This window comes from Hibiscus syriacus, unplaced genomic scaffold (assembly GCF_006381635.1).
Source record: "Hibiscus syriacus cultivar Baekdansim isolate YM2019G1 unplaced genomic scaffold, ASM638163v2 tig00110637_pilon, whole genome shotgun sequence".
In the NCBI taxonomy this organism is placed as follows: Eukaryota; Viridiplantae; Streptophyta; class Magnoliopsida; order Malvales; family Malvaceae; genus Hibiscus; species Hibiscus syriacus.
In genome coordinates, this window is record NW_024062808.1 from 2284292 (window position 1) to 2308921 (window position 24630).

A 24630-nucleotide genomic window follows, 5' to 3' on the forward strand; every position below is an offset into this window, starting at 1 on the left:
GCAGAGACGCATCGAACCATCTTTCTTCTTTAGAAATGATATTGAAGCACCCCAAGGTGACACACTAGGTATGATGAATCATTTATCTAACAACTCTTGAAATTGAGTCTTTAACTCACTCAGTTCCTTTAGGGCCATTTAGTAAGGAGCTATTGCAATCAGTGTTGTTCTTGGTGTTACCTTAATTTGAAACTCTACCTCCCTATCAGAAGGTAATCCTGGTAACTTAGCAGGGAAAAATCTAGAAATTCCTGGACTATCGAAATGTCCTCTAGTCCTCTCTTCTTAACTCGAGTATTGATCACATTGGCAATGAAAGCTTGACATCCTTGCAATAATAACTTCTTAGCCAACATCACCGATATAACATTAGCTAACATATTAAATCTTTCACTGCTCACAATCACTTCTGACCCTTCAGGACTTATCAAAGTTACTCTCTTCAATCTACAGTCTACATTGGCATGATAATGATACAACCAATTTATTCCCAAGATAACCTCAAACTCGTCAAAGGGTAAATCCATCAGATTAGCAGGGAATTCAATTCCCTAAATATTTATAGGACACCCTCGATAAAATAGATTCACCCAAGTAATATGCCCTAATGGGTTTGTCACTATTACATCGTTACTTATTGCTTATAATTGGATTTTCAATTCTCTCACCAATTTGCTACTAATAAATGAATAGGTTGATCCCGAATCTATCAAAAATAAAACAAACTTATCAAATAACTGAAAAGTACCTGCAATGATCTCTGGATCATCGTGATCTTCATTAGTCTTAATATTGTAGACCCAAGCTGTTGAACACATCTCATGTTGAGTGGATGACACATACTGATTTCTTCTTCTACCTCTCTAAGGCACCGTAGTAGATTGCTCTATTTCTGCAGCTTCTCCAGTCATCAATGGACAATCTCGGATAAAATGTCCAGTGTCCCCACATCTGAAATATACTTCATAAACCACTCGTCATATTCCAATATGATTCTTCCCACATTGTTGACACTGCCTCGATTGACCTTGATTTGATCTTCCAGCTATAGACCCTACTTATTTAGTATGTCTAGCTATCATTGGATTTGATCCTCTAGCAGAAGATGTAGCTGACTCGGATCTAGTCTGAGATTGAAATCCATAACCTATACCTCTCTTTGATGGTGTTGAGCTCGAAGAAGCACCAGCTCTCTTAGTTGTCTGAGTTTTTTATTATCCAAACCTCTCATTCTGAGCTCTTTCTATAGCTTTAGCACGATTGACCACTTCTTGAAATGAGGATAGATTCAATACTATTAACAACTCTTTCAGTCTGGAGTGCAAGCCCTCTACAAACCAATCGCATGCACCTTCTCAGTCGGAACAAGTTCCGCAGCAAATCTACTCAGCTTATTAAACTTGCACTCGTACTCATACATGGTACGATTCCCTTACTTCAACTCATAAATTATTGCTTCATTTTCCTAATAAACTGATCACCAATGTACTTGTTCTTGAACTCTTCTAAAAATAACGACCACGTCACTTGGTCACTTGATATTTTCATGGTGACATTAGTCCACCATACCTGAGTTTGCCCTCATAACAATGAGACCGCTCCATCTAACTTCTCAACTTCATAGCAGTGGAGACCCTTTAATTTGATCTTTATGTCATTAAGCCAAAGGTCCGCAGCAATAAGACCTTCCTCAGCTTTACCCTTGAACTCGGGTGCACCTAACCCTTTCAACTTTTTTGCTACATTCATTCTAGGAGTTGAGGGAGCAGACGGTTGGAAACGCATTAGAATAGCGTCAAACGTCTTGAAAAACACTCCCTGATCTTGTACAGGCACTCCTTGAGGTGCATGTTCTTCACCTTGCCTGGCCAGGGCAGGTGAATTGCTACTACCCTTATGTCATTTATCTTTCGCTTCACTTCGGGAGCCTTTGTGGTCAGACATCTAATAAAATATAACCATTTAACTCTATTAGCAAGAACATCATACTCATTACACTATCAGATCAGAAATTTTTCACTTTTTGTTGGCATGTATATACTTTTAAAACACAATTAACTTTAGTTTAAGCCTATAATCGGCTAAACAGTAGCTCTGATATCATTAAATGTAACACCCCAACCCGTATCCGACCTGGATACGAATCCAAGGAATCACATTGACTTTTCGAATCATTGACTTTTGAAAATTTGTTGAAAATTTAATATTTTGTTTGTATTAAAGTGGTGAAACCCTTAACTTAAGATAAATATTGAAAACTCAAGTTCAAATCAAACAAAAATATTTAATAATATACATAAATACAATCAAATATGTTTACAAAAGACTGATCAAATCATATGCGATTTAAACATTTAATTGCATGCCAACAAAATTCAATATAACAAAAGAACATACTTCTTAAATCGTTTCAAATCTGATCTTTGGTAGAGATATGTTGTCTTGACTAGTCCTAACTTTGATCTTCTGGCTTCTTTGAACCTAAGTGTGAAAACACTCACACGCTAAGTCTTTGACTTAGTGAGGGAATAAAGTGCGTAATTAAACATTAAAACATTTAATCTTATACTTAACTTTTATAAAACATCATAAAATAAAGAAACCATAATACATTTCACAAAACAAAAACATATAACATCATGCGTTGTTTATTCATGTCATTTCCTTTTAATAGCCCATGGTATATTACTTAGAACTTAAGGTATATGAGTGCATTGAGGTTGTGCACTGGGTTGCAGTCGAAACTGCCACATAGAATTACACCGAAGTGCTGCGTAGAATATGTAATGAAGTGCCACGTAGAAATATCCCAAAGGACCACATAGATATGTCCCGAAGGACCGCGTAGAAATGTCCCGAATGACCACGTAGAATTATCTCGTAGGACCGCGTAGAACCCTCGACTCTTGGCATGCCAATTATACCTTTAGCTCTTATATCACATACTTTTGGGCTTTACCATTTATACAATTCACATAGCTTATATCACATATTCATGTAATCACATAGATCAATATCACATAGTATGAAATATAAACAGTGCATGTTCACGTAGTAACATAATCAAAACTATGCTTATATTCATATAAACATATATTCATAATATTTAATAAACTTTCAAAATATTGTTTTAATATAAACATTGGAAATAGAATCATCACAAGTCTTCTATCCATAAAAAATATATATTAGTAGTATGCACTCACCTTGGCCTCACTCAGTCAAAGCAAAACCCTTATCACTCTTGGTCGATCTTATAACGTTGAATCGTCTGGAACTTGCCTTCGTTCAATATCTACACAATAATACGAGCGAGATGAATATCGAAGTTCATATTACTATTAATAGATCCTCAATATCTTAAGGTAAACGAAATACCTAATTCACAATTTCAATCTGAATAGTATAGGTACCCTAGGCCCAGTACCGATACTTCCTCACTATGGTATCAATATTATCCTTCAGTATTGATACCCAATCTACATTCTGGAATTTGTCTTCTAAAAATGGTACCGATACTTGTCCATTAGTATTGATACCTTCAGTATCGATGTGACTCCTTCGGTATCGATACTATTCTAAGGATTCATACAATTTCATCTTCGAATTTTCATTGCACAAAGAGATGGGGAAATTGTCTACACATATTATCCTCACGTTCCCATGTTGTTTCCTCTACTTTGTGATTCCTCCACAAAATCTCCCCTAAGGTCAAAGATGAACCAACTATTTCATGGCTTAGTTTTTTTCGAAATTACAATCTCGCCATTTTAATCCAACAATCCCTATTTAACATGGAAGATTAACTTAAATCCAATTATCCATGTTAAATTCCACTAATTTAAGAATGAAAATGAAAATATTAACCTTTCTCCATCATCCTTCAAAAAATCTCAAAAATTCGATTCGATCTGATTATCTGAATTTTTCTCAGATTTTATCGCTTTATAACTTTTAATACAAACTCCATACGAAAAATCTGAATGACACAAAAATGTAATTCTTGGGGTTAAACTATTTTCTTATTGGATAAAATTTCTTTTTTGGAAATTATTATTTTGGTCCTTAAAATTTTCCCAATTTTATACTTTGGCCACTAAACTTTCAAAATTCTCATTTTGGTCACTAGCCAAAATTTTAGGGTATTACATTTTTTTCTGGCAATATATGTGTGTTCTAGGTTTCATGATGTGTTGACATTGTGAGTTACCATGTCTGATTTCTAATTTCAGTATAGTGATGTTGTGTTCTACGGTACCTATACTTGTGTCTGGCACCAAGAATGCAATTTATTTATGGTAGTTGCGATTGCATATTGTGCACACTCATCTAAATCACGTACCATGCATTCTCATTTGTTATACATTGGGCTTTCAGTTAAATAAATGTGAAAAATGCATGTTTATTTGATTCGTTGAAAATAAAGCTTTCATCGAATATTCTGATTTTGCATAAAATGCCTTATATTTGATATGTTCATTCTGATATGTGTATTATGAAATGTTGATTTTCAGATTTTGGTTCAAAGAAAGGTTTAAAAATATGTTTCACATGTTCGTATATTATTATATAATATTTTTTGTGCTATAAGTTATGTGATATTTTATATACCGATTCGTTTAATTTTATATTTGATAATGTCTCGCTAAGTGAATTAATCTTGACATCAATCATAAAGGAATATTCACATGTATCAGTAATGACATCCTGTTAAAATTTAAATTTTCTAGCTGGTATGTATACAAATAAGAAGTGTATGTAAATTATTAATGTGGTTATGTTCTTAAATTGAATTAGAAAGGCTTTGATATGTCTATAAGGTTTAAATGAGTTGTGCGTGTCTATATATATATATAGTTTTTTAATCTTAATATTCGATAAAGTTATGTTTTTAATTGTATATAGATGAATTTTTATTTAGGCAGTTTCACTCTTTATATGAAACAATATCGAACTGCCTAATTGTTTCCCGAAACCGAATTTGAAATGGATGTTAAAATATTATATTTCTATTTTACGCAATTATGAAAATGATAATAGAAAAATAGTTAATTGACGATTTTTAAAAGAAACAAAATTTTACTGTTTTTGACTAGGAAATGTTTTGAAATGGTTGATATGGCACCACCAACTCCTATTCGAATACATATACGGTATAGGGGTGTTACACTCTCTTCCAGTTTTTGCTTCTTCAACAACTAGATGTGCTTTGCACAGTAAATAAGAGTTAATTTTTTTTAATGTTAATATTGAGTTTGAATTTTTAGATTTTATTTTTGAGAAGCAAAGTAAAACATCATAAATAAAACAAAAACTAAAATATAATTCAGTTCAATTTTAAATTTTCAGAAATTCATTCCAGTCCAGCCCAAACCGCCCAATGGATACCGTCCTTGATATTCGATTCCAAAGAATTTGTGGGTTGTTGCATCGCAAAACATAAAGCTTTGATCAGTTCTACTTTTATTCCTTTGGCTTCTCTCATCTCATCCCAGTCATTTCAAGAAGCTGATTAGAATCCAGTCAACTCAAAAAACATGCCACCATTCATATAAAGATGCTGTCACTTCTAACTTTAAGTTATATGACATGATTTCCAACAACTAGGTAGAATGATCCGAATACCATTCCGAATTCGAATGTTATATATACGTGTGTGTTGGTGTGGTGGCAAAAAGAATGAAAGAAAGCACAACTATCTCTGTGGGCCTTTTCGAGCATATGCCAACACCATGATAAAATCCTTTGCAGAAGAACCAACAGATGCCGCTACTCGCCGCGAAGTCGATGCTCTTTGTAGCCACCAACGGACTAAATTATGCAACTGCAATGTGGGAACCACTGGCTGCCCCATAAATTTGATCTCAACCTGTCAAATTGTAAATAAAGCTTGTTTTAGACAATGGTTACCAAATGAAGTGTCACAATGGCTGAAACTACTGCATCTTTACTGCAACATGCTTTGCCTAACCTATTTTCTAAGCAGAGGAATATACAAAATGTAGCAAAATTCAAAAAAAGATCAAGTCACCTCAGCTTCATCGGTGAGGTGCAATTTCTTCATCAGGTATTTTTGGATAGAAGAAACAGGTATATTTCCATCCCTGTCACAGAATGAGATAACAATGAAAACTGAATGCCAAGTCATACACTAGGAGATTATGGTACAGAAAAGGGCCAACCAACAGGTTAGAATATATATATATATATACATATAATGAGCTATTCTAAGACTCGAACAAAAGGAACTTACTTTATCCTTAGGAAATTTGCAGGAATTTGAGGGAGGGGTGCATCGCCTTCCCTAAAAGCATTGATAATTGAATCAGTTAATTAGCAAGACGAAATCATCTTAAACTAACTACGTTATCCATTTTAGTTTCGAAGGCTGAAATAAGTTCTTACTGCTCTTGAGAGGCCACTAACGAGAACCACACGGGTCCAATTCGTCTTTGATGCTTTGCACCAGCAGCATCTAGCACGGCTTGAGGAGATACGATAGAATCACCAAATCCCAAACCACTTTTTTGAAGGATCCTGCTCGACTTTTTAGTAGTCGTGGTTTCTGAATTTGCCGGACCAACATTATTCTTTTCATCCTCGTCTTTTGTTCTGCAGTAGTCTTTCCTGAGAGTGTTTTTGCACGTTTGAGCTTCAGCGATGGGGGCACGGATAGATTCTAATCTAGAATCGGAGCCTTGTAAATTAGACTTTAAGGACTTGGTCCTATTTGCAACCTCCACCAAACAGTCCAAAGGTTTCAAGAGATCTGATATTCCGTCCCATGATTTTCTACCATTCTCTACTTTATCAGTGTGTTGTCTACGTTCGGCAGATGTAAACTGTATTGCTCAATTTTTTGAAGACAACATATGTTATCGAGTCTTATCTAAAACACTATTTCTTTTCAAGTAAATGGATGTTAGAGATAAACCGAGAAGTATTAAACAATATCAGACACTACAAGATACTTAAAACATGTATTAAAAATTTACCTGTCTTTTATTCTGGGTGAATTTATTTAGCGTTTCGGGTGAGCTTGCACTCTCTTGGTGATCCTCCACGGAGTCTCTCTCTCTTTTAACAGGCTTCTTTACCGGAAAACCGGAACCTCGAAAAGCACTAGCCTTTCTGGCAAATCCTTGTGTTCTCCTCGCTGTCATGGTAGTTTGTGTTGATACTTTGGGGGCATTAACCACCAATGAAGACAGTGATCTCTCCTTTCTTCTAGTTGGCAATGTTACCGGAGGCAGAGCTTTGGGTTCCTTTTCTTTTCTTCTTTTAAGAGGGAAGATTTTGGCCCTCACATCTTGCAAAGTGTGGTCTGGCCTGATTATCAAAAGCAGAGATGCATCTCAATACACATTAATTTTTCTAAAATTTCAATTAACCAACATTATGCATCGTTGCAGAGGGTCTATCAAGAAATATACAGAAGATTACTCGGCAAAGCCAAAAGCTGCATGCAATAACATGAATCCACCCAGTACAAGGTCTTTCTTTCCACTTCAACATATTTCACATTGATTTTAGCATCAATAGACTTCCAATCCTGAAAAAGCAATGAGTTCTTGTATTTACAGGACACGGCTAGATTCGGGCTAGATCACTTGAAATTGGCTAAGTTACACTCAAATCAACATATTCCCTAATTTTCTTTCTTTAAGAACTTGGTAACAATGAGCTCTGCTGGGACCAGACGTTTAAGTCCAAAATCTATAGCACCAATGGCATGTAGAATCCACTTACAAATCTCAAAAATGAAGGAATGACCCCTAATTCTAAAATATTAATGATTCTAACGCATAAAGAACAAATCTTTTCTTGTATTCGACAAGATTAAAACTTAAAACTAGAGGTGATTGCTTCACATATCAGAAGCATTGGTCATATAGGAAGCAACTAACATATTAGTTTTGAGTTATGAGACACAAGAGACTGAGAGAAATATAAGTGAAGGAACAAGGATACCTTAACTTCTCCAACGGAACAGAACCCAAATCAATGTTGCATATTGGACAACATTCTAAATCTTCGTCTTCTATCTTATCATATATGCACTTTCTGCAAACTACATAAAACTCAAAACAAACAAAATCGATCATAAACTTCTATTTATTGATTCACCTTACAAGGCAATGAAAAAAAGATCACACGCATCAAACTTGCAAGAAAGTTCAAAGGAAACAAGCCGAGAAAGTGTAGTTAGTAATCAAAGCAACTTAAACATTACCGTAACTTGCATAATACTGGTTCCACTTCAAAAACAGGAAAAAATTCATCTTAAAGTTTGAATCTTGTTATGGACGTGTAAAACAAAAAAGAACCCTTAGCTTAATGTGGAAAGTAGAAACAATATCAGATGAAGATTGTAGTGTCCTTAAAAAGTGTCTTAGGCATACTCATTAGCAAAATCCCAGAGTTTAAACAAAACCAATTCATAATCTTATACCAATTTTGTTATTCTACCAGGATGCCTTAGCTAGGGGTGTATTCCTTTCAGTTTGATTTTTTCAATAAAAGATAAATCAAATCGCACTCTGCAGTTTTCTAAAAATGAAACAGAAATTAAATTACATAAAAACCAAAATTATCAATCGGTTCGGTTTTGAGGTTTTTAAATGTTCAACATCTGTCAAACCAGGGTAAAGTATATAAATGGTTCATCGACTATAAAGTGTTATTTTGGTGAGTCCTCTAACTATTGAAAGTTATAAAATAGTCCTTGACTATAAGAAGTTGCTTAGTTGAATCTTTCTAGTATTAAAAGTTTAAAAATAGTGAGCTGATATGTTCCAATTAGCATGTTAACTCTATATAAAAAGTAAAATAATCATTTTGTTATATTCAACAAAACAATCTCCACTATCTATATACTTTACCCTTCAAACTAAACCGAGTCAAAAAAAAAAAATTCCGAACTGAATCAAACCAAATAACTCAATTCATATGGATTTTTCCATTTTTTTTGATTTCGTTGCCCTTAGCATTAACCAGCTAGAAACAAGGAGGAACGAAACAAAAGCAGTAAATTGTAATTGAGGCGAAGAAGTCAACATAGAAGTCAATAGAGAAACCCAGAAAATAAAACGGGGAAAACAAGAGCACCCAATGAAAAACAGGGGATTTGAAAGGGAAAAAGCAAAGAGAGAGAGAAATCTCACATGTGTGAAGACATTCGGATATGGTGGTGGCATCTCTAACAAGCTTACTGCAAAGAGGACAGCTCATGCATGCCGCAATCGCTTCTCTTCTCACTTTGACGACCCGATTCGCCATATCCAACTCCCTTTACCTTCCCTGTTCTTATTAAAAACTCAATAATTAAGACAAACCCCACTTTGCACGTTATCGCTATCCACAATGCATGTCTACAACGAGAAGCAAAATGGGGGATTATCTTTTACGTGCATAAGTTGATAAAAAACTGCAAAGGAAATACGAGGAAGAAGAAGGGTGGGTTATCGGCAGAGGGATGGCGGCGTAAAGCAGAGGTTGAGAATTTTTTTTTTTTTTCTTTTTTTTGAAAGGAAAGGGGAAGGGATTGAGATTAAAGGGGAAAACGGATCATGGGATGAGATGAGAGATAAAGGGTGATGCTCGATGTGAATTTTTGCAACGGAGAAGAGGAACTCAACGATGATCTGAAATCTAAACACTTTAACAAAACAACACACACGAGTTTTCGGTTTTCTTTTTCCAATGTATCTTCCCCTTTTATTATAAGGTTAAGTGACACACATCTACTGTCGAAAATTAGATGATACATATCGTGAATTATTTGAGATTGATTTGATTAAGGTTTGATAAATATTCGAATTGAATGAACTCGACTCGAGTTCTTAACGAGCCGAAACGAACTACTTGATATTCGATTCAAAAAACTCGAGAGCAGCTCGAAAATATAATATATTAAGATTTTATTTTTTTTTAAATAAATGATTAATAATATTAACATTTATGTATTTATTTTTTAAAAATATAGTAAGATTTTATGTATTTAAGGTTAAGGTTCGAGTTTGAGGCTTCAATAGAGTTAAGTTTAAGAAAAAAAATTATTTCGAGCCTTTTGAGCTGCTCACGAGCTTCAGTTTAGGATTTCGAGTTCGAGTCGAGCTTGAAAATTTCAAACTCGCGAGTTTTCGAGTTTAGCTTCATTTCAGAGTTTTCGAGTCGAGTCGAGCTCAGCAATACTCGAGCTCGACTCGGCTCGTTTACACCCTACACACATCGTACTCTGGCTATAGAGGATAACTTTATTAAAAGTTATAAAATAATCCTTCAATTATAAAGTATTATTTTATTAAATCTCTCGTTTATTAAAAATTAATAAATAATCCTTCAATTATAGAGTGTTACTTTGTTGAGTCCCTCAGCTATTAAAAGTTATAAAATGGTCACCAACTATTTATTATTTTCCAAACCCATCATTTTTTATTAAAAATTTGACAGTATTCTCAACTAAACGTTAACCTACTAATTGTGATATAATAAAATCTGATCACAGAATCTCAAACGAGTATCATATCTCAGTTATCATGTTAATGTCCAACTTAGAAAATCACCAATTTTTTAATGAAAAAGGGAGAGTTTGGAACATAATGAATAGTCAGGCGACCATTTTGTAACTTTTAATAGTCGAGGGACTTAATAAAACAACATTCTATAGTTGAAGGACTATTTTACAACTTTTAATAGTTAAGGGATTGAATAAAGCAACACCCTATAGTTGGGGGACCATTTATATACTTTATCCTTTATTTTACATAAATATTTAGGGTAAACTACATATTTAAGTCATCAATCTATTCTCATAATTTCGTTTAGATCATCTAATTATATCTTCTTTTTTTCAAAATCACATATAATATTATGTTTTGATTCTATTTTGGTCACCCATCATTAAAAAATAAATAAAACTATTGATGTGTCATTTTTTTTTCAATAATGAAGTGACATTATCCTATAGTCATACACAATATCACTATTAAATTTTTAATAGTGTATGACCGAAACGGAATAAAAAATATCATTAAATATAATTTTTGGGTGACTAAATACGTAGTTTACCCAAATATTTATACATGGAGAAGACTTTTGGGCCTCTTCCATTATATACGTCGTCGTCGTAGTGGGCATTAAATCCTTACCTTGATTCCCGGGTAATGATTTCATTCGTAATATTATTTATGTGCAATTTGTGCTCATTCTTACGGGGTCAAAAAGAATATTATCTATTGATTCATTTACAATATATATTTTTGGGTAAAAATATTCTTGAAATAATAATTTTTTATTTTAATTTATTTATTACAATTTTTTTTATTAAATATTTAATTATTTAAGTTATAATTTATTAAATATTTATGTTTTATACTAGTTTAATATTTAAACGGTATTATATGTCTAAATAATATTTTAACATTTAATGTATTTTATATGTTTATAATGTCTTCGGTATTATTTCTTTTAAATAATTAACTAATAATATAAATTTAATTTGAGTTTAAGTTTTGTTTTTTATACGATAATTTCACTTACGAGCACAGTACAATGATAATTTAACTTAATTTTATTTTAGATTTGATTGGATAATGAACGTATTAAAATTTAAAATTTTATTTAATATTCATCAACCAATACTCTTGTTATCTTTTTATTTGTGGGTCAAATAAAAATAATGAAATTGCATCACCACTCCTTAACTTTATTAGGTTTTACAATTTAAACATCAAAGTTCACCTTATGTTCAATTTAGTTCATATTTTCACCAATATTTAAAATATATAAAAAAAAAAGAAATGAGTAAACGAGTTTGTAGATGACTCGATTAACGAGATTATAAATTATTTGATAATTGTTTATTAAATGAACATAAAGATTTTTTTCATACTCATTTATTTAACTTAATAAATAAACATAAACGAACATTATACAAACAATTTACGAATAGTTCGTTCATTTACACCTCAAAAAGTCCTTCAAATATATTTATGATTTGGATAAAAATTAACACCATATATGTCTAGCTTCTGTCATTGGAAGTAAGTGATCACTGCCTAACCAATATTGCTTGTGCCAACAAAATTAGATTAAATCAAATTATACGTATACATTTATAAAATCAAAATTTATGTACTGCAATTCATAATAAACCGAAATTTGTATATAGTTTTGAAATTGCTTAATACCAAAATAAGTACCCAAACTATACCTAAATTATTGAATAGGTGCCTAAACTATTTTTTGACTTATCCAGGTGCCTAATGTTACAATCATTATCCATTTAGGTGCATGGGCCGTCAACGACGTTAATTTTCTCGTTAAGTGACATGTGTCACAATATGGTTATTTTAAAAATATAAAATTAAAAAATTAAAATTATATATATTTTTTAAAAAAGCATAAATATTTTGAAATAACCCAAAAACTTTGAAAACATTCATTTCAACCCCTAAAACCACGCCGACCATCACCCTTTGCCATCGACGAAGCTCCACCCGACCTCATCTCACCCCGATGACCAAAACCCCAATGAAATCGTGACCGATCGACGACAAATCAATGTTTTATACCCCGTGAACCATAGAATGAAAATCGTGATCTCATGCGATCTTGACGATAGTTACGACATTGTACGACTAGGAGGATGGTAAGGGCTGCGTCGGCGGTGGTGGTTGTGGTCGGAAAGGCATCGATGGATTAAGAATAGGATTTGGAGATTTTAGTATTTTGGGTTTTTTTTTTATAATTTAAGAGAAAATAGGATGTGTTATAAATATAATAATATTTTCTAAAAAATAAATTTCAAATTAAGCGTCACTTAACGGGAGAAATTAACTCCTTTGATGGCCCACGCACCTAAATAGATAACGTTAGGCACCTGGATGGGTCAAAAAATAGTTTAGGCATCTATTCGAGAATTTAGATATAATTTAGGCACTTACTTTGGTATTAAGCCTTTTGAAATTAAACTTATGTGGTTAAGTTAATATAGTTTTGTTAGGAAAACAATCACGAAATTATTTTCATTTGTGAAACTAAACTAATAAAATATTAGAAATTAAAATCTATAATAAAATCTGTAATCATAATATGAGTTTTTCTTTCTTCTCCTGCACAAATTATTCATTTTAACTTCTAGGTTTTCGGCGCTTAATTAAAAAAAATAATGAGGTGATATTTATTTTAAGCATTACGAATCATTTAAAAATAAACATTTAAATACTTTATAAAAATTAATGTTTAAATTCGAAATCTTTAAGAATAATAATTATCTCTCTAAAAACTATTTATTTTAGAGAAACGACGGACCTCATTAAAAACCTCAGTTTTTAAACTACATTGATCGACCCTTTTAACTCCATCTGGTCGCTCTCGAACAAGAATTTGACATCCCAAAATATCTTGAATACAATACAAAAGAATTTACATCAGAAATGGAATTTAATCAAGAAATCAGATTGAATTGAAAGATAAAACACTGAAAAATAGCTTACCAATTTTGAATTTGGTGAAACATACCATGGATTCAGACTTAGGACGTCGAAAAACATAAAATATGATTTTTTTTTTAAATTAACTTTTATGTCAAGATCAAAGTCAACGTTCAGGGTCAAAGTCAACAGTTTTGTCAAAGAAGTTTGAGTTGACTCGTCATGAGTTGACTTAGAATGAGTTGACTCAGTTGACTCACTCGACTCACTCGACTAGTTTAAAGGGATTTGGGCTAGAGGAGTCACCCCACGCGCATTGGCGGCATGTGGTGGCACGTGCGCGTGCATCTATCAACCAAAAACGCTCCAGTTTGAAAATAAGTCAAAAATAGAGTAAGATTAAACAGATAAAGAAATTGGATTGCTTACCACGGCGAAACACAACAACAGGGGAATGGGTCGAGGATCACAGTGGTGGAAGCAGTGTGGCAATCAAAGCTCGAAATTTGCGTGAAAACGCGAAAAGTCGAGGTTACGGCTTTGGGTCTCCAACGAAGCTTTAAACATTGATTCACGACGAACGAAGAGACTTTACGACGATTGATCAATTGAGTTTTGATCGGACGGTGACAGCGGTCTTAATAGTGAGGAATGTGCATGACATGACAACCAGAGACGACTGTAATCGACGGTGGAAGGAGACTCTGAAAGCTTTAGAAAGTTAGGTATTTTTTTTTGGTGTTTTTTCGATCAAAATGGATGGGATTTGGGAACTTAAAATTCCAACTATCTATAACAAATATTTTAATAATAATAAAAAAAGTAAAGTTACCTAGCTCGATACCCTAAGTCATGGGATCAATGCCTACCAGCCTCACCAAATCCGTTTTTTCTTTGCAAACAGAGAAGGGGCAAATCCTGATCTGGGTCCCTGAACTCCCAAGAGTTTTAAAAATACATTAAATTTTCAAATTATTACAAATGAGTCCCTGAAATTTAATTACATAAGTTTAAATTGAAATCAACTTAAAAATTGGGGTGTTACACCCATTTTATCTACATATATCCTAAAAATTATTAATCCCAATTCTATGGAGTTTGCTACAAAATATTAGCACCCATCTATTATTTGTAATTTGCAGTATTGGGGAGAAAAATCAACTTAAAATAAGTCACTGGTACTAAATTAAACATATTAGAAAACAACAAGAACTAAGGGCATCATTGCACCTTTTTTTCATTACACATGCACTCTTAAGACGTACTAACATAATTGACGCTTGGAATATTTCCATCTTTTATTGATATTTTATTTCAATATATATTTTCAAGCAAGAGCCCACCATCAATATTATCAACAACTCTTATAATATCATTAACAATTAGCATGTTACTAGTTAGAATATTTTGAAACAACAAAGGTAATATCTAATTAGAATATTTTTAAAATTTTGATAACATATTTATATTCTACGTATGTAATTGCTTAAATTCAGGTTCTCAAAGATGTAGCTACTCAAATTTAAAACCTCTGGAAAAAATAATATTCTTTTTTATCATTGAGGTCGTTTGATGAGTTTTATTATTAATTAAGTTTAATTAAAGACATGCATCTAATCGTATATTTAAATTATGATTTCAAATGTATAAACCAACTTACCTTAGTAGTTAAATGAATCGTTGTTGTTCCTACAGATCAAGGGTCGAGCACCAGTGACTACAGAAGGGTGATTGAGCTTTCATTGTCGAACGGTTCAGAGTACTTAGAACAAATATTACTTTATAATGACCTTAGCTTAATAAAAAATTGTGATTTAAAATATATGATAAACTACATGTTTATTTAAACTATCACTTAAATTCCATTTTGGTTACTCAATTAGTTTTCTTAAAATCATGCCTAATGTATAGTTTAAGTTTCATTTTGGTCATCCGTTGTTAAAAATTAACAAAATTGTTAACGTGAAACCTTTTATTATTTTTTTCAATGATAGATGTTTTGTTAATTTTTTAACGGTGGATGATCAAAATGAAAACAAAACGTAACGTTAGGCATGATTCTAAAGAAATAACTAAGTGACCAAAACATAATAAAAATGATAATTAAAATATTAAACGTGTAATTTACCCTAAAATATATACTCACCATATCGTTAATAGGAAGATTCAAAATACATTAATAAATTATAGATCACAGACTGTACTCACCAAAAATTATGGCCTCTCTTCTGTTAATCTCTTAATAGAAAATGACAATATGACAATTACAAACCGAGAATTTTTCTTTCAAATAAAATAATAATAAATTAGGGTCAGGGTCATCAGTCTTTGTTTATAAACAGATAACGTGACACGTGGACAAAACTTGTTGGACCAATATGGATAGGGGAAATCAAACTAATGGCTGGCTACCTATCAATCTGGTTTGATTGTGGACCAACCAACAACATTGTCTTGTAAAATTCCATACAAAATTCATATTGAAAATCACTGCCATTGTACCACATAAACATCACCTTGCTGTAGTAGCATTATGAACATGTCAACCATCTCAGCCGCCACTACCTCACCACTCACCCCTGCAACAATTCTCTCACACAAGCCATCACCGAGGCTTGCATCTCCGGTCGTTATCGGTAAGTTCAGTAAATAAACGATATAGTGTCTGAAATTCAGTAACACGTGACGTAGTTTACCTTATAAATTTTACTTTCTAGGGTTGAAGAGGGGGAAAGTGATGTGTTCCTTGGAGAAGAAAGAAGCCGGTGTTGCGGAGAATGGCTCGACGAGTATCGGTTTGAGTGGTTCGTTGTTGGCTGCCGTGTGTGCGGCGACCGTGTCAAGCCCGGCCATGGCTCTGGTGGACGATAGAATGTCGACGGAAGGAACAGGGCTTCCCTTTGGATTGAGCAACAACCTACTTGGGTGGATTCTGTTTGGTGTGTTCGGTCTGATCTGGGCGCTTTACTTTGTTTACACTGCCACCCTTGAGGAAGATGAGGAATCTGGATTGTCTCTCTAAGCCAAACCTTTTGCTTCCTTTCTGGGTTTCTTATTTTTGCAGATATTATGTTCAAATGAATGCAGTAAACTACCACCTTCATGTCCAATGTGTATTTCTCTTTGGTAATATATTAACTCCATCTTCTATGTACCGTTTCGTTGTCGATTCTTGATTTGGTTAGCATGATCATAGATATAAGAGAGGATGACAGTCGCCGAGCCACAGTTTGGTGAGGTAGACACGGCTCTACCCGAAATTCGAATTTTCTTCAATTAATATTTTAAAAATAGCGTTTATTCTGAAATTTTTTGTATCCACCCTGAAATCTGAGTTATCTTCGATTAGTTACTTATTTTACAAATGATACCCACCTTAAAATTTTATTTATACTCGTCCTATTAAAAATTTTATGTTGTTAACATATATGTGCTTATTTTTAAAAATATTTCTGAATCCGATGAAAAAGTGTAATTATATTTGAAATTCAAATAATATATAGACTTATTATAATATAATATCAATTCTTCAAATACCGCATTCCATTTCATCTAAAAACACATTGAAACACTATAATGTTTATATTATACTCTGATCATTTATCACTTTTTTCCATGCCATACAATCCAAAAAAAAAGTAGATGAACAGAGAGCCTCACTACAAAAGAACTTCCATCCATCATTGTACCCTTTTCTTATATAGAAAAAGGAGAGAAAAACAATTGAAGCTTTGACAATACTTCCCCTTTACTCCTACTTGTCAATGCATCAATTGATTCATTTGATTGGATGAAGGATGAAGGATGAAGGATGAAGGATGAAGGATGAAGGATGAAGGATGAAGGATGGGATTTCCCTTTTACCCTTATGTCTATGGAGGAGGATTTGTTTTCGGCTTCACCGCGGAGGCATCTTGTAGATGCGTGTGGTAGATGGTAGTGGCGAGTGAGACATGCATAATGCAAAGAGATTTCGATTGGAAGAGTTGCATGGTGGCTCCAACGTCTTCTTCCATGAGCTTAGCTACTTGTTGCTCTGTGTCGTTGTTCGACCACTTCTCCCATACCTGTTGAATTCTTCCACCCTCACTGTAACATCCCGAAATCCGGGTTAGTGACTAAAATGAGAATTTTTGGAATTTGAGGATCAATTTAGGAAATTTTAAAAGTTCAAAGACTTAACTAGGAATATTTCAGTATTGGATTAAATTGTAATTGTGGAAAGATTGAAAGGGTATTATGGTTTTTTTCTTTTAAAGGATATTTTCCCCCTTAATAAGAATTAAACACGTGAGTGTGGGAGAGTTATCTGGAAGCTCTCTTCTTCTTCTTGTTTTCTTCTTCACGTTGGCTCTAGCTTTAAAAGGTGAGTTTAATTTTGTTGTTTAATTCTTGGATTTCTAAGTGGGTTTTGATTCTTTGGGTGTTATATAAGCTTAAGGAAAGCTTATATAGGATTTAAACAATAAGATGAGTGAATTAGGAAGGGATTTGTAAAATGGATTTTAAGATGAATTTTTGATATGGTTTGGTTTAAAGAGTTTTGATGAGATTTTTGACTTGTTAATGTTCTAAATTAAGAGTTAGGAGTGTTGGAATTTGTTAATAACATGTTTGAAATTTTGGTATGATTTTAAGATTCAAGTGTTCAAACGGGAATTTGGATAATTAAGAGTAGTAAATGGGTACAAATTGGTTTGGAAGTGTAAAGATGAGTTCAAAAGTTTAAGGTATGTGTATATAAGAGAGTTGAGAGGATTTTTGGGTGATTTTCGAGGTGAAAATAGCAATTCTGGACTTCGAGTATCGGTACCCTTATGAACAATACCGATACCTCTTGAGTTTTATAAGAGTATTTGGAAGGGTAGTATCGATACCTGTTGAAGAGGTATCGATACTATAAGGGATAGTATCGATACCTGAAGGATGGTATCGATACCTTGAAACATCGAATACCGGATTGGTATCGGTACCTTGAGGAGGTATCGATACCCTTGAACATCAATTGTTATTTTGGTATCAGTACCATGGGAAGGTATCGATACCCTTGAAGGGTAATATCGGTACTGTTAGGGTAATACCGATACTTCAAAACATGAAAGTGGAAATTAATGTGTAACATCCCAAATTACGGGTTAGTGACTAAATTGTAAAATTTCAGAATTTGGTAGTCAAAGTAGAATAGTTGCATAGTTCAATGATTTATTTGGGAATATTTCCGAAAAGTTGTTAGTAATTATCCAATGAATTAAAGGGTAAAATGGTTAATTGACAAGGAAATATATTTTTATCCCCTTTAATAGGAGATATACACGTGGGGGGAGTAAGATGAAAATATTTCATCTTCTTCTTCCTTTCTTCTTCTCCAACCGTGGAAGCTAGGCATAGGTAAGAGTTTCTTTGTTTCTTGATTATTTGTTGAATTAAAGGTTGGGTTTTAATCATTAGATAATAACTAAGCTTAATGAAAGATTAAGTTATCTTAAAATCAAAAGATAAAGGAGTTATGATGAATTAAAGAAAATGGGTTTTGAAGTGAAATTTTGAATTAGAATGTTTAAATGAATTTGGAGGATGAATTTGACTTGTCATCTATGAGAATAAGAAGTTAGAAGTGTTATAATTAAGTTTGGATAACATGAAATATTTGGTATGATTATTGATTTCTATATGGAGAATAGATTTTTGAGGTTTAAGATGAATTAAATGGATATAAATTAGTTTAAGTGTGTATATTTGAATTAAGAATATGAAAGGGAATGAAACTTGAAGAATTGAAGTTGAAAGAGTGAATTTTCATGCTTAAGATACCTCTTGAACGAAAATTCTAGATTATGCAGGGGGTATCAATTCCCCCTAAAGAAAAAAATGTAATTTTGGTTAATTAAACTAGCTTAAGTTATTAACATCAAGTTTAAGGTTTAGGCTTCTGATAATTGTTTTGAAAATTATGTTTATGTAAATATTTAGCCTAAACAAGTTCCGAAACAATCAAAGAATTAGGATCGAATCAAAGCAAGGCTAAGGTGAGTGCAATTTAATTGTACTTATGCTATCGAACAAACATTGGCTTGCGATGAGCCAGTGACGAAGTTACTATGGTAAGAAGTGACTCCTAAAATATTATTTGATTTGTTGATGGAATTTTTATGTGTGCATGAATAAATGAAAATGGGTATGTGTCATATGTTAATATGTGGTATTGACATAAGTGATTAGAGGATCACGAACTATGTAAAATAGCAGAGACTTATGTGATAACAAGAAAAAGGGATATAAACTAAGTGGTATAGATATAAATGATAGGTTAAATGACATGGATATATGTGAAAATAAGAGAAATGATATGAACTATATATATATATATGTTACATGTTATAAGTGATTTCATAAGAAATGACACAAGTTATGTTAGTATATATGTTTATATAATTGATGTGAATACATGTTTTATGAAGATATAAACCATATGATATGATATACATGTTTACATGAACCCATGAGAAATGATATAAGTTATGCGATCCAATCTATGTGATACATGTTATATGAAATGACATAGATGTTTACACATACATGCAATATGTGACAGAAGAAAATGTATATGTGATTACAAGAGAAATGACATGAGTATATGAACATATGCAATATAAAAATAATTCCCATGATATATGATACGAGAGCTATAGGTATAGTTGGCATGCCAAGAGTCGAGTGTCTACGTGATCCTTCAGGACATATACAGAGGTCATTCGGGACAAATACATAGGTCCTTCGGGACAAATTTCATATGCCACTCAGTGGGACTTATACGAGCTGTGGTGACAACATTAGTGCACAACCTTAATGTACTCACATACCTTAAATTCTCACAGGTGTACATGGGCTAATAAAGAGATTAAACAAATATATTGAATGTGATATGTATATGTGATTTGTTATATGGAATAAATTACATGATTCATGTATTGGTTATATGAAAAGATATATGTTTTAGTTATATGAACTGTATTACATGAATTATATGATGTTAAGTGTATTTCTTTATGAAATGGTATATGATGTGTATATATGATAAGTATATGATTATATGATAAAAGGTATTAAGAATAATAATAGGATAATAATAAGAAAGAAGATAATCATATATATATATATGTGTGGATTTGATATATGAAATGTTTTATGGTTTTCATTATATGTTTTATATGCATCACTAAGTCAACGACTTAGCGTGTGATGGTTTCACACGTAGGTTTTAAGAAGAAGAAGATTGATAAAAGTTATGCAAGACATGTCAGTTTCTCCATTCCAAAAATCAGATCAGAAAAGAAGTTAATAGTATGTATTTTGTAATACTTTTAGTGGTTGGCATGTAAATAAAGATTTGAATCCGATATGTTTTAATCGGTTTTGTAAAATCATATGATTGAATTTTGTGATGTTTTAAATGTGTATATGTAAATGGTAATTTTTTACGGATGAAACCTTAGATTTTTATGAATTTATACGTATTTTACGGAAGTACTGTAGTAGTATTGTAGTAGGGTATCGGTTTCCTGTAGCAGGGGAATCGGTTCCCCTATGATAATCTGGAAAATTTTAACATTCGGGGTACTGTAGCAGGGTATTGTTCACTGTTCATACCATAATTTACTGTTCATAAAACATATATTTTCTTGAATTGGTTATAACAAACATGATTCAACAATATATTATCGTATTTTCTTAAAAAGAGTTCAAATGTTTTGATATTTTGTAAGAATATCGTTTTTAAAAGTCAACGTGACATCTCGGACTTGTATTCGGGTCGGATACGGGTTGGGGTGCTACATAATGTTTTATTTAGTTTGCTTTGATATGAATTTTGTCAAGTAATTCAATCTTGATATTCATTTAACTATATTCGTGTAGATATTGATTGAAAGCAAAGTTCGAATAGGTCGTCAGAGTAAGATTCGCATAAGGGAACAAGAGCCGAGTAATGTCAATTGAGACCCAAGTTAGTACATGATTTTAAGATTTGGTTACGTAAGGGAATTAAAACTTGTGATGAGTCTAATTCTGATTTTAGGCTATATGGATACTGGAACATAAGCATGTAGTGTTATGATGTTAGATGTATAGGAGTATAGGCATGCCTAGATGTTAAGTGCATATATACATGTGGTCTATGTGAATGTATGTATGTGTGATAAATGATGCGACTCTATTAGAATGACATGATATGCTATGTATGTTAAATGAGTTATGTGAATACACATCAGTGTAATAAGCTATGTTAAATGATATAATTGAATTGTGTAATTGTATAAGAAATTATATGAATTATATGAGAACATATATATGTGAATATATGTTTATGAGATAAGACCCATGACTATGAGCTATGTGAAAAAGAATACAAGTAAATATGAGAAGCTATGTGATACGTGAATGTGAATTATATGGAAATATGCTACGTGAAAGTAAACTATGTGAATATGTGAAATGATATAAAAGATAATGCCCATGTTATGTGTTATGAGAGCTATAGGTATAGTTGGCATGCTAAGAGTCGAGGGTTCTATGTGGTCCTTCGGGACATAGTGGTCATTCGGGACAAATTCTACGCGCCCATAGTGGGAATTATATGAGCTGTGACAACATATGTGTACAACCTCTATGTACTCACATACCTTAAATTCTCATAAGTGTACATGGGTTTTAAAGAAAACAAATAAATCCATTGGTATGACATTATATGTGCTCATTTCTGGAATGACATATGTATTCGATGATGTGTATAGAAATGTTAAGTATATATATGCTCATATGATAACAAGAAAATAGAGATAATAATATAAGCAATGATAAGTATAATAATGATGATTTATATATGTACACAAGCATTATGTTACATGATATGTACATGCATTTGTTAATTAGTTATGTTTCCATTATGTATTTACATGTCTCACTAAGTCTATGACTTAACGTGTAGGTGTTGATAAGCAAGAGGATCAAGCTTAGGACCAGCAGAACATCATATCTCCACTCGAATATCAGAAATATTTTGTAAAGTATGTCTTGTTATGTAATTTAGCATGTTGGCATGTAAACAAAGTCATTAAGTATGTATGCTCTGATGGAGTTTGGTAATGTTTTGAATATATTTATGTAAAAGAATAACCTTATAGTAATGAAAGTTTTAAATTTTCTATAGTTTTTATAAAAGTACATGTTTTGAATAGTCAATGTGACACTTCGGATTCGTATCCGAGTCGGATACAGGTTGGGGTGTTACACTCACCACTTTCAAACTGATGTATGTAATGGAGAAAGCTCAATCATCTTAATCGATTCAAAAATGGATATAATACATTGGACATATACATGGTTACTTATTTATTTACCTCTATTGATGATATCGGAATGTCTATTACAAGCGGTGCCACTGCACCGGCTCCGCCCAACCTACTCATGCTCAAAACATGTTAAACAATAAAATTGGCAGGAAAACTTGCAAAACTATAGGTCGCATTCGTCGAATAAGTACGAAAATCAAACAGTTAAAGAGAATGAACGCTACGATTCCTTGATTTGGAGCTGAAGGAACATTACATAATCTTCGATTTCCTCGAGCATTGCTGCTCTATCAGTCTGTACAACAGAAACATTCGTCATGACTTAACGAAGCTACATGCCATGACACACAAATCTACCATTCCCTAATATGCAAGTCATTTCACAAAGTAAATGAAGTGAGACTGACCTTGTTGACACTAGGAACAAGTTCCTGCAATGCCCTGATTCGTTCCGTAATCTCTCCCGACGCAGCTGTACCAAAAGAGAAACACCTAATGAAACTAGTCACTTTCGATTTGATTTTCCAGTTTCTATCTTTTCACAAGTTTCCTTGCTAAGAAACTTTCTACTGCCTGTTGATTCTAGTTTCTAATCCAAATCTGGCATGGTTACCTATAATAATAACTTAAGGTTACTCGTTCAGCGATTCTGTGAGGATCTGTGGCCAGTCCTAGTCTAACACGCACCCTCGAGCGCATTGCCGGAGGATGCGGTGATGCAGTAACAGTTGCTTGCATAGATTAGCCAGGGAAAACCTGGGAAGTTATACATAAACAATTCATCAATGACAGGATTTATATATTAAGACAGAACTAACATCAATGCCATCTCCTCTCAACAAAGGGAAAATGGGGTAAAAGGAGAAAACCACTGTAGTACATAATTGTCAGAGGACAGTATGATCATGTTTATATGGAAATAAACACACTACAAGCTTAACTGGAAAATTTGAAGCAATTTTTTATATCAGTATTGGCATTGAGTATCGATACTACCCTGGTGGTATAGATACGAAATATCTATGTCTCGATACTACCATGATGGTATCGATACCAGGGACTTAAATAGCGATCTGCGACCGTAATAGCACCCGCTTATAGTGGTAGTGATGTCATCCGCAACCGTTATTGCATGACAACGATACCCACAATCACCGTAATAGCGCATGATACGTCCGCAATCACTATAAATGCAACAGAATCGAAAACGTAACCTCTATTTAAATCCTTGATCGATACTGAATGTCTAAGTATCGATGCTTATTAGACTAATTCAAATCTCATAACCCTGAATTGGTATCAGAACCATAAATCAGTATCGGTATTGTACTTGTATAGTGTTGATACTGAGTCAAATCATCTCAATATTGCATTAGAGAGGAAAGTTTGCTATCCTGCATTTTAGTCCCTATCAAATTGTGATGCTTACGGAATGATCCTAAACTTTGGGACTAAATTACACAATGGCAAACATTAGGACCTAAAGTTTGTTGTGTTGTTCTAATTGGTCCTAATAATCATGTATGAGATTGTAATGACCACGTAGACTCTAAATTCATTATTTGATTAATTAAACATCTGATATTCGAATTAGGTTTACAAGTAATCGTTCCGATCAGTTACGTAACATAATCGATCCGATTCCCGACCATATCGAATTGAGGATGTTAAATTTAGTGGAATCACTCTTCAACGGCATTGATTGTATAATCCTACTCTTCCAGCTAGTTTATGACTTAATGCCACTCTAGAAGGACATTGATGTACTGATTCCTTTGTCAAATACCAAAACTCGGAATCTCACAATAGTAACTCCACCCAAACCCTGTCATGTTTTCCCTTGTCTT

General features: G+C 33.0%; 2 protein-coding genes and 1 pseudogene across 2 annotated transcripts; 1 reads left to right on the top strand and 2 right to left on the bottom strand.

Annotated features, from left to right (window-relative positions):
• Window positions 1-5525: 5525 nt before the first annotated feature.
• Window positions 5526-9693, bottom strand: LOC120136691 (E3 ubiquitin protein ligase DRIP2-like). Its single transcript, XM_039152653.1, has 7 exons — window positions 9165-9693; window positions 7972-8071; window positions 6996-7329; window positions 6406-6842; window positions 6254-6304; window positions 6032-6104; window positions 5526-5869 (listed from the first exon to the last, which is right to left on the bottom strand). The coding sequence occupies exons 1-7, from the start codon at window positions 9277-9279 to the stop codon at window positions 5696-5698; spliced, it is 1284 nt and encodes a 427-aa protein (XP_039008584.1). The 5' UTR covers window positions 9280-9693; the 3' UTR covers window positions 5526-5695.
• A 6200-nt stretch (window positions 9694-15893) lies between these two features.
• On the top strand, window positions 15894-16591 carry LOC120136767 (photosystem II reaction center W protein, chloroplastic-like). The gene is made up of 2 exons (XM_039152732.1): window positions 15894-16072; window positions 16154-16591. Exons 1-2 carry the CDS (start codon window positions 15970-15972, stop codon window positions 16456-16458), a joined length of 408 nt encoding a protein of 135 aa, XP_039008663.1. The 5' UTR covers window positions 15894-15969; the 3' UTR covers window positions 16459-16591.
• Window positions 16592-17308: 717 nt separating this feature from the next.
• On the bottom strand, window positions 17309-23521 carry LOC120136865 (annotated as a pseudogene).
• Window positions 23522-24630: the final 1109 nt, after the last annotated feature.

Excerpts from the sequence above, each read along its gene's own strand:
- LOC120136691 (XM_039152653.1), bottom strand. The coding sequence starts at position 9,279 with ATGGCGAATCGGGTCGTCAAAGTGAGAAGAGAAGCGATTGCGGCATGC. Across the intron at positions 6,305-6,405 it reads TTAGTGGCCTCTCAAGAGCA|GGAAGGCGATGCACCCCTCC; the intron begins GTAAGAACTTAT and ends CAATGCTTTTAG. Across the intron at positions 5,870-6,031 it reads ACCTCACCGATGAAGCTGAG|GTTGAGATCAAATTTATGGG; the intron begins GTGACTTGATCT and ends ACAATTTGACAG.
- LOC120136767 (XM_039152732.1), top strand. The coding sequence starts at position 15,970 with ATGAACATGTCAACCATCTCAGCCGCCACTACCTCACCACTCACCCCT. Across the intron at positions 16,073-16,153 it reads TGCATCTCCGGTCGTTATCG|GGTTGAAGAGGGGGAAAGTG; the intron begins GTAAGTTCAGTA and ends TTTACTTTCTAG.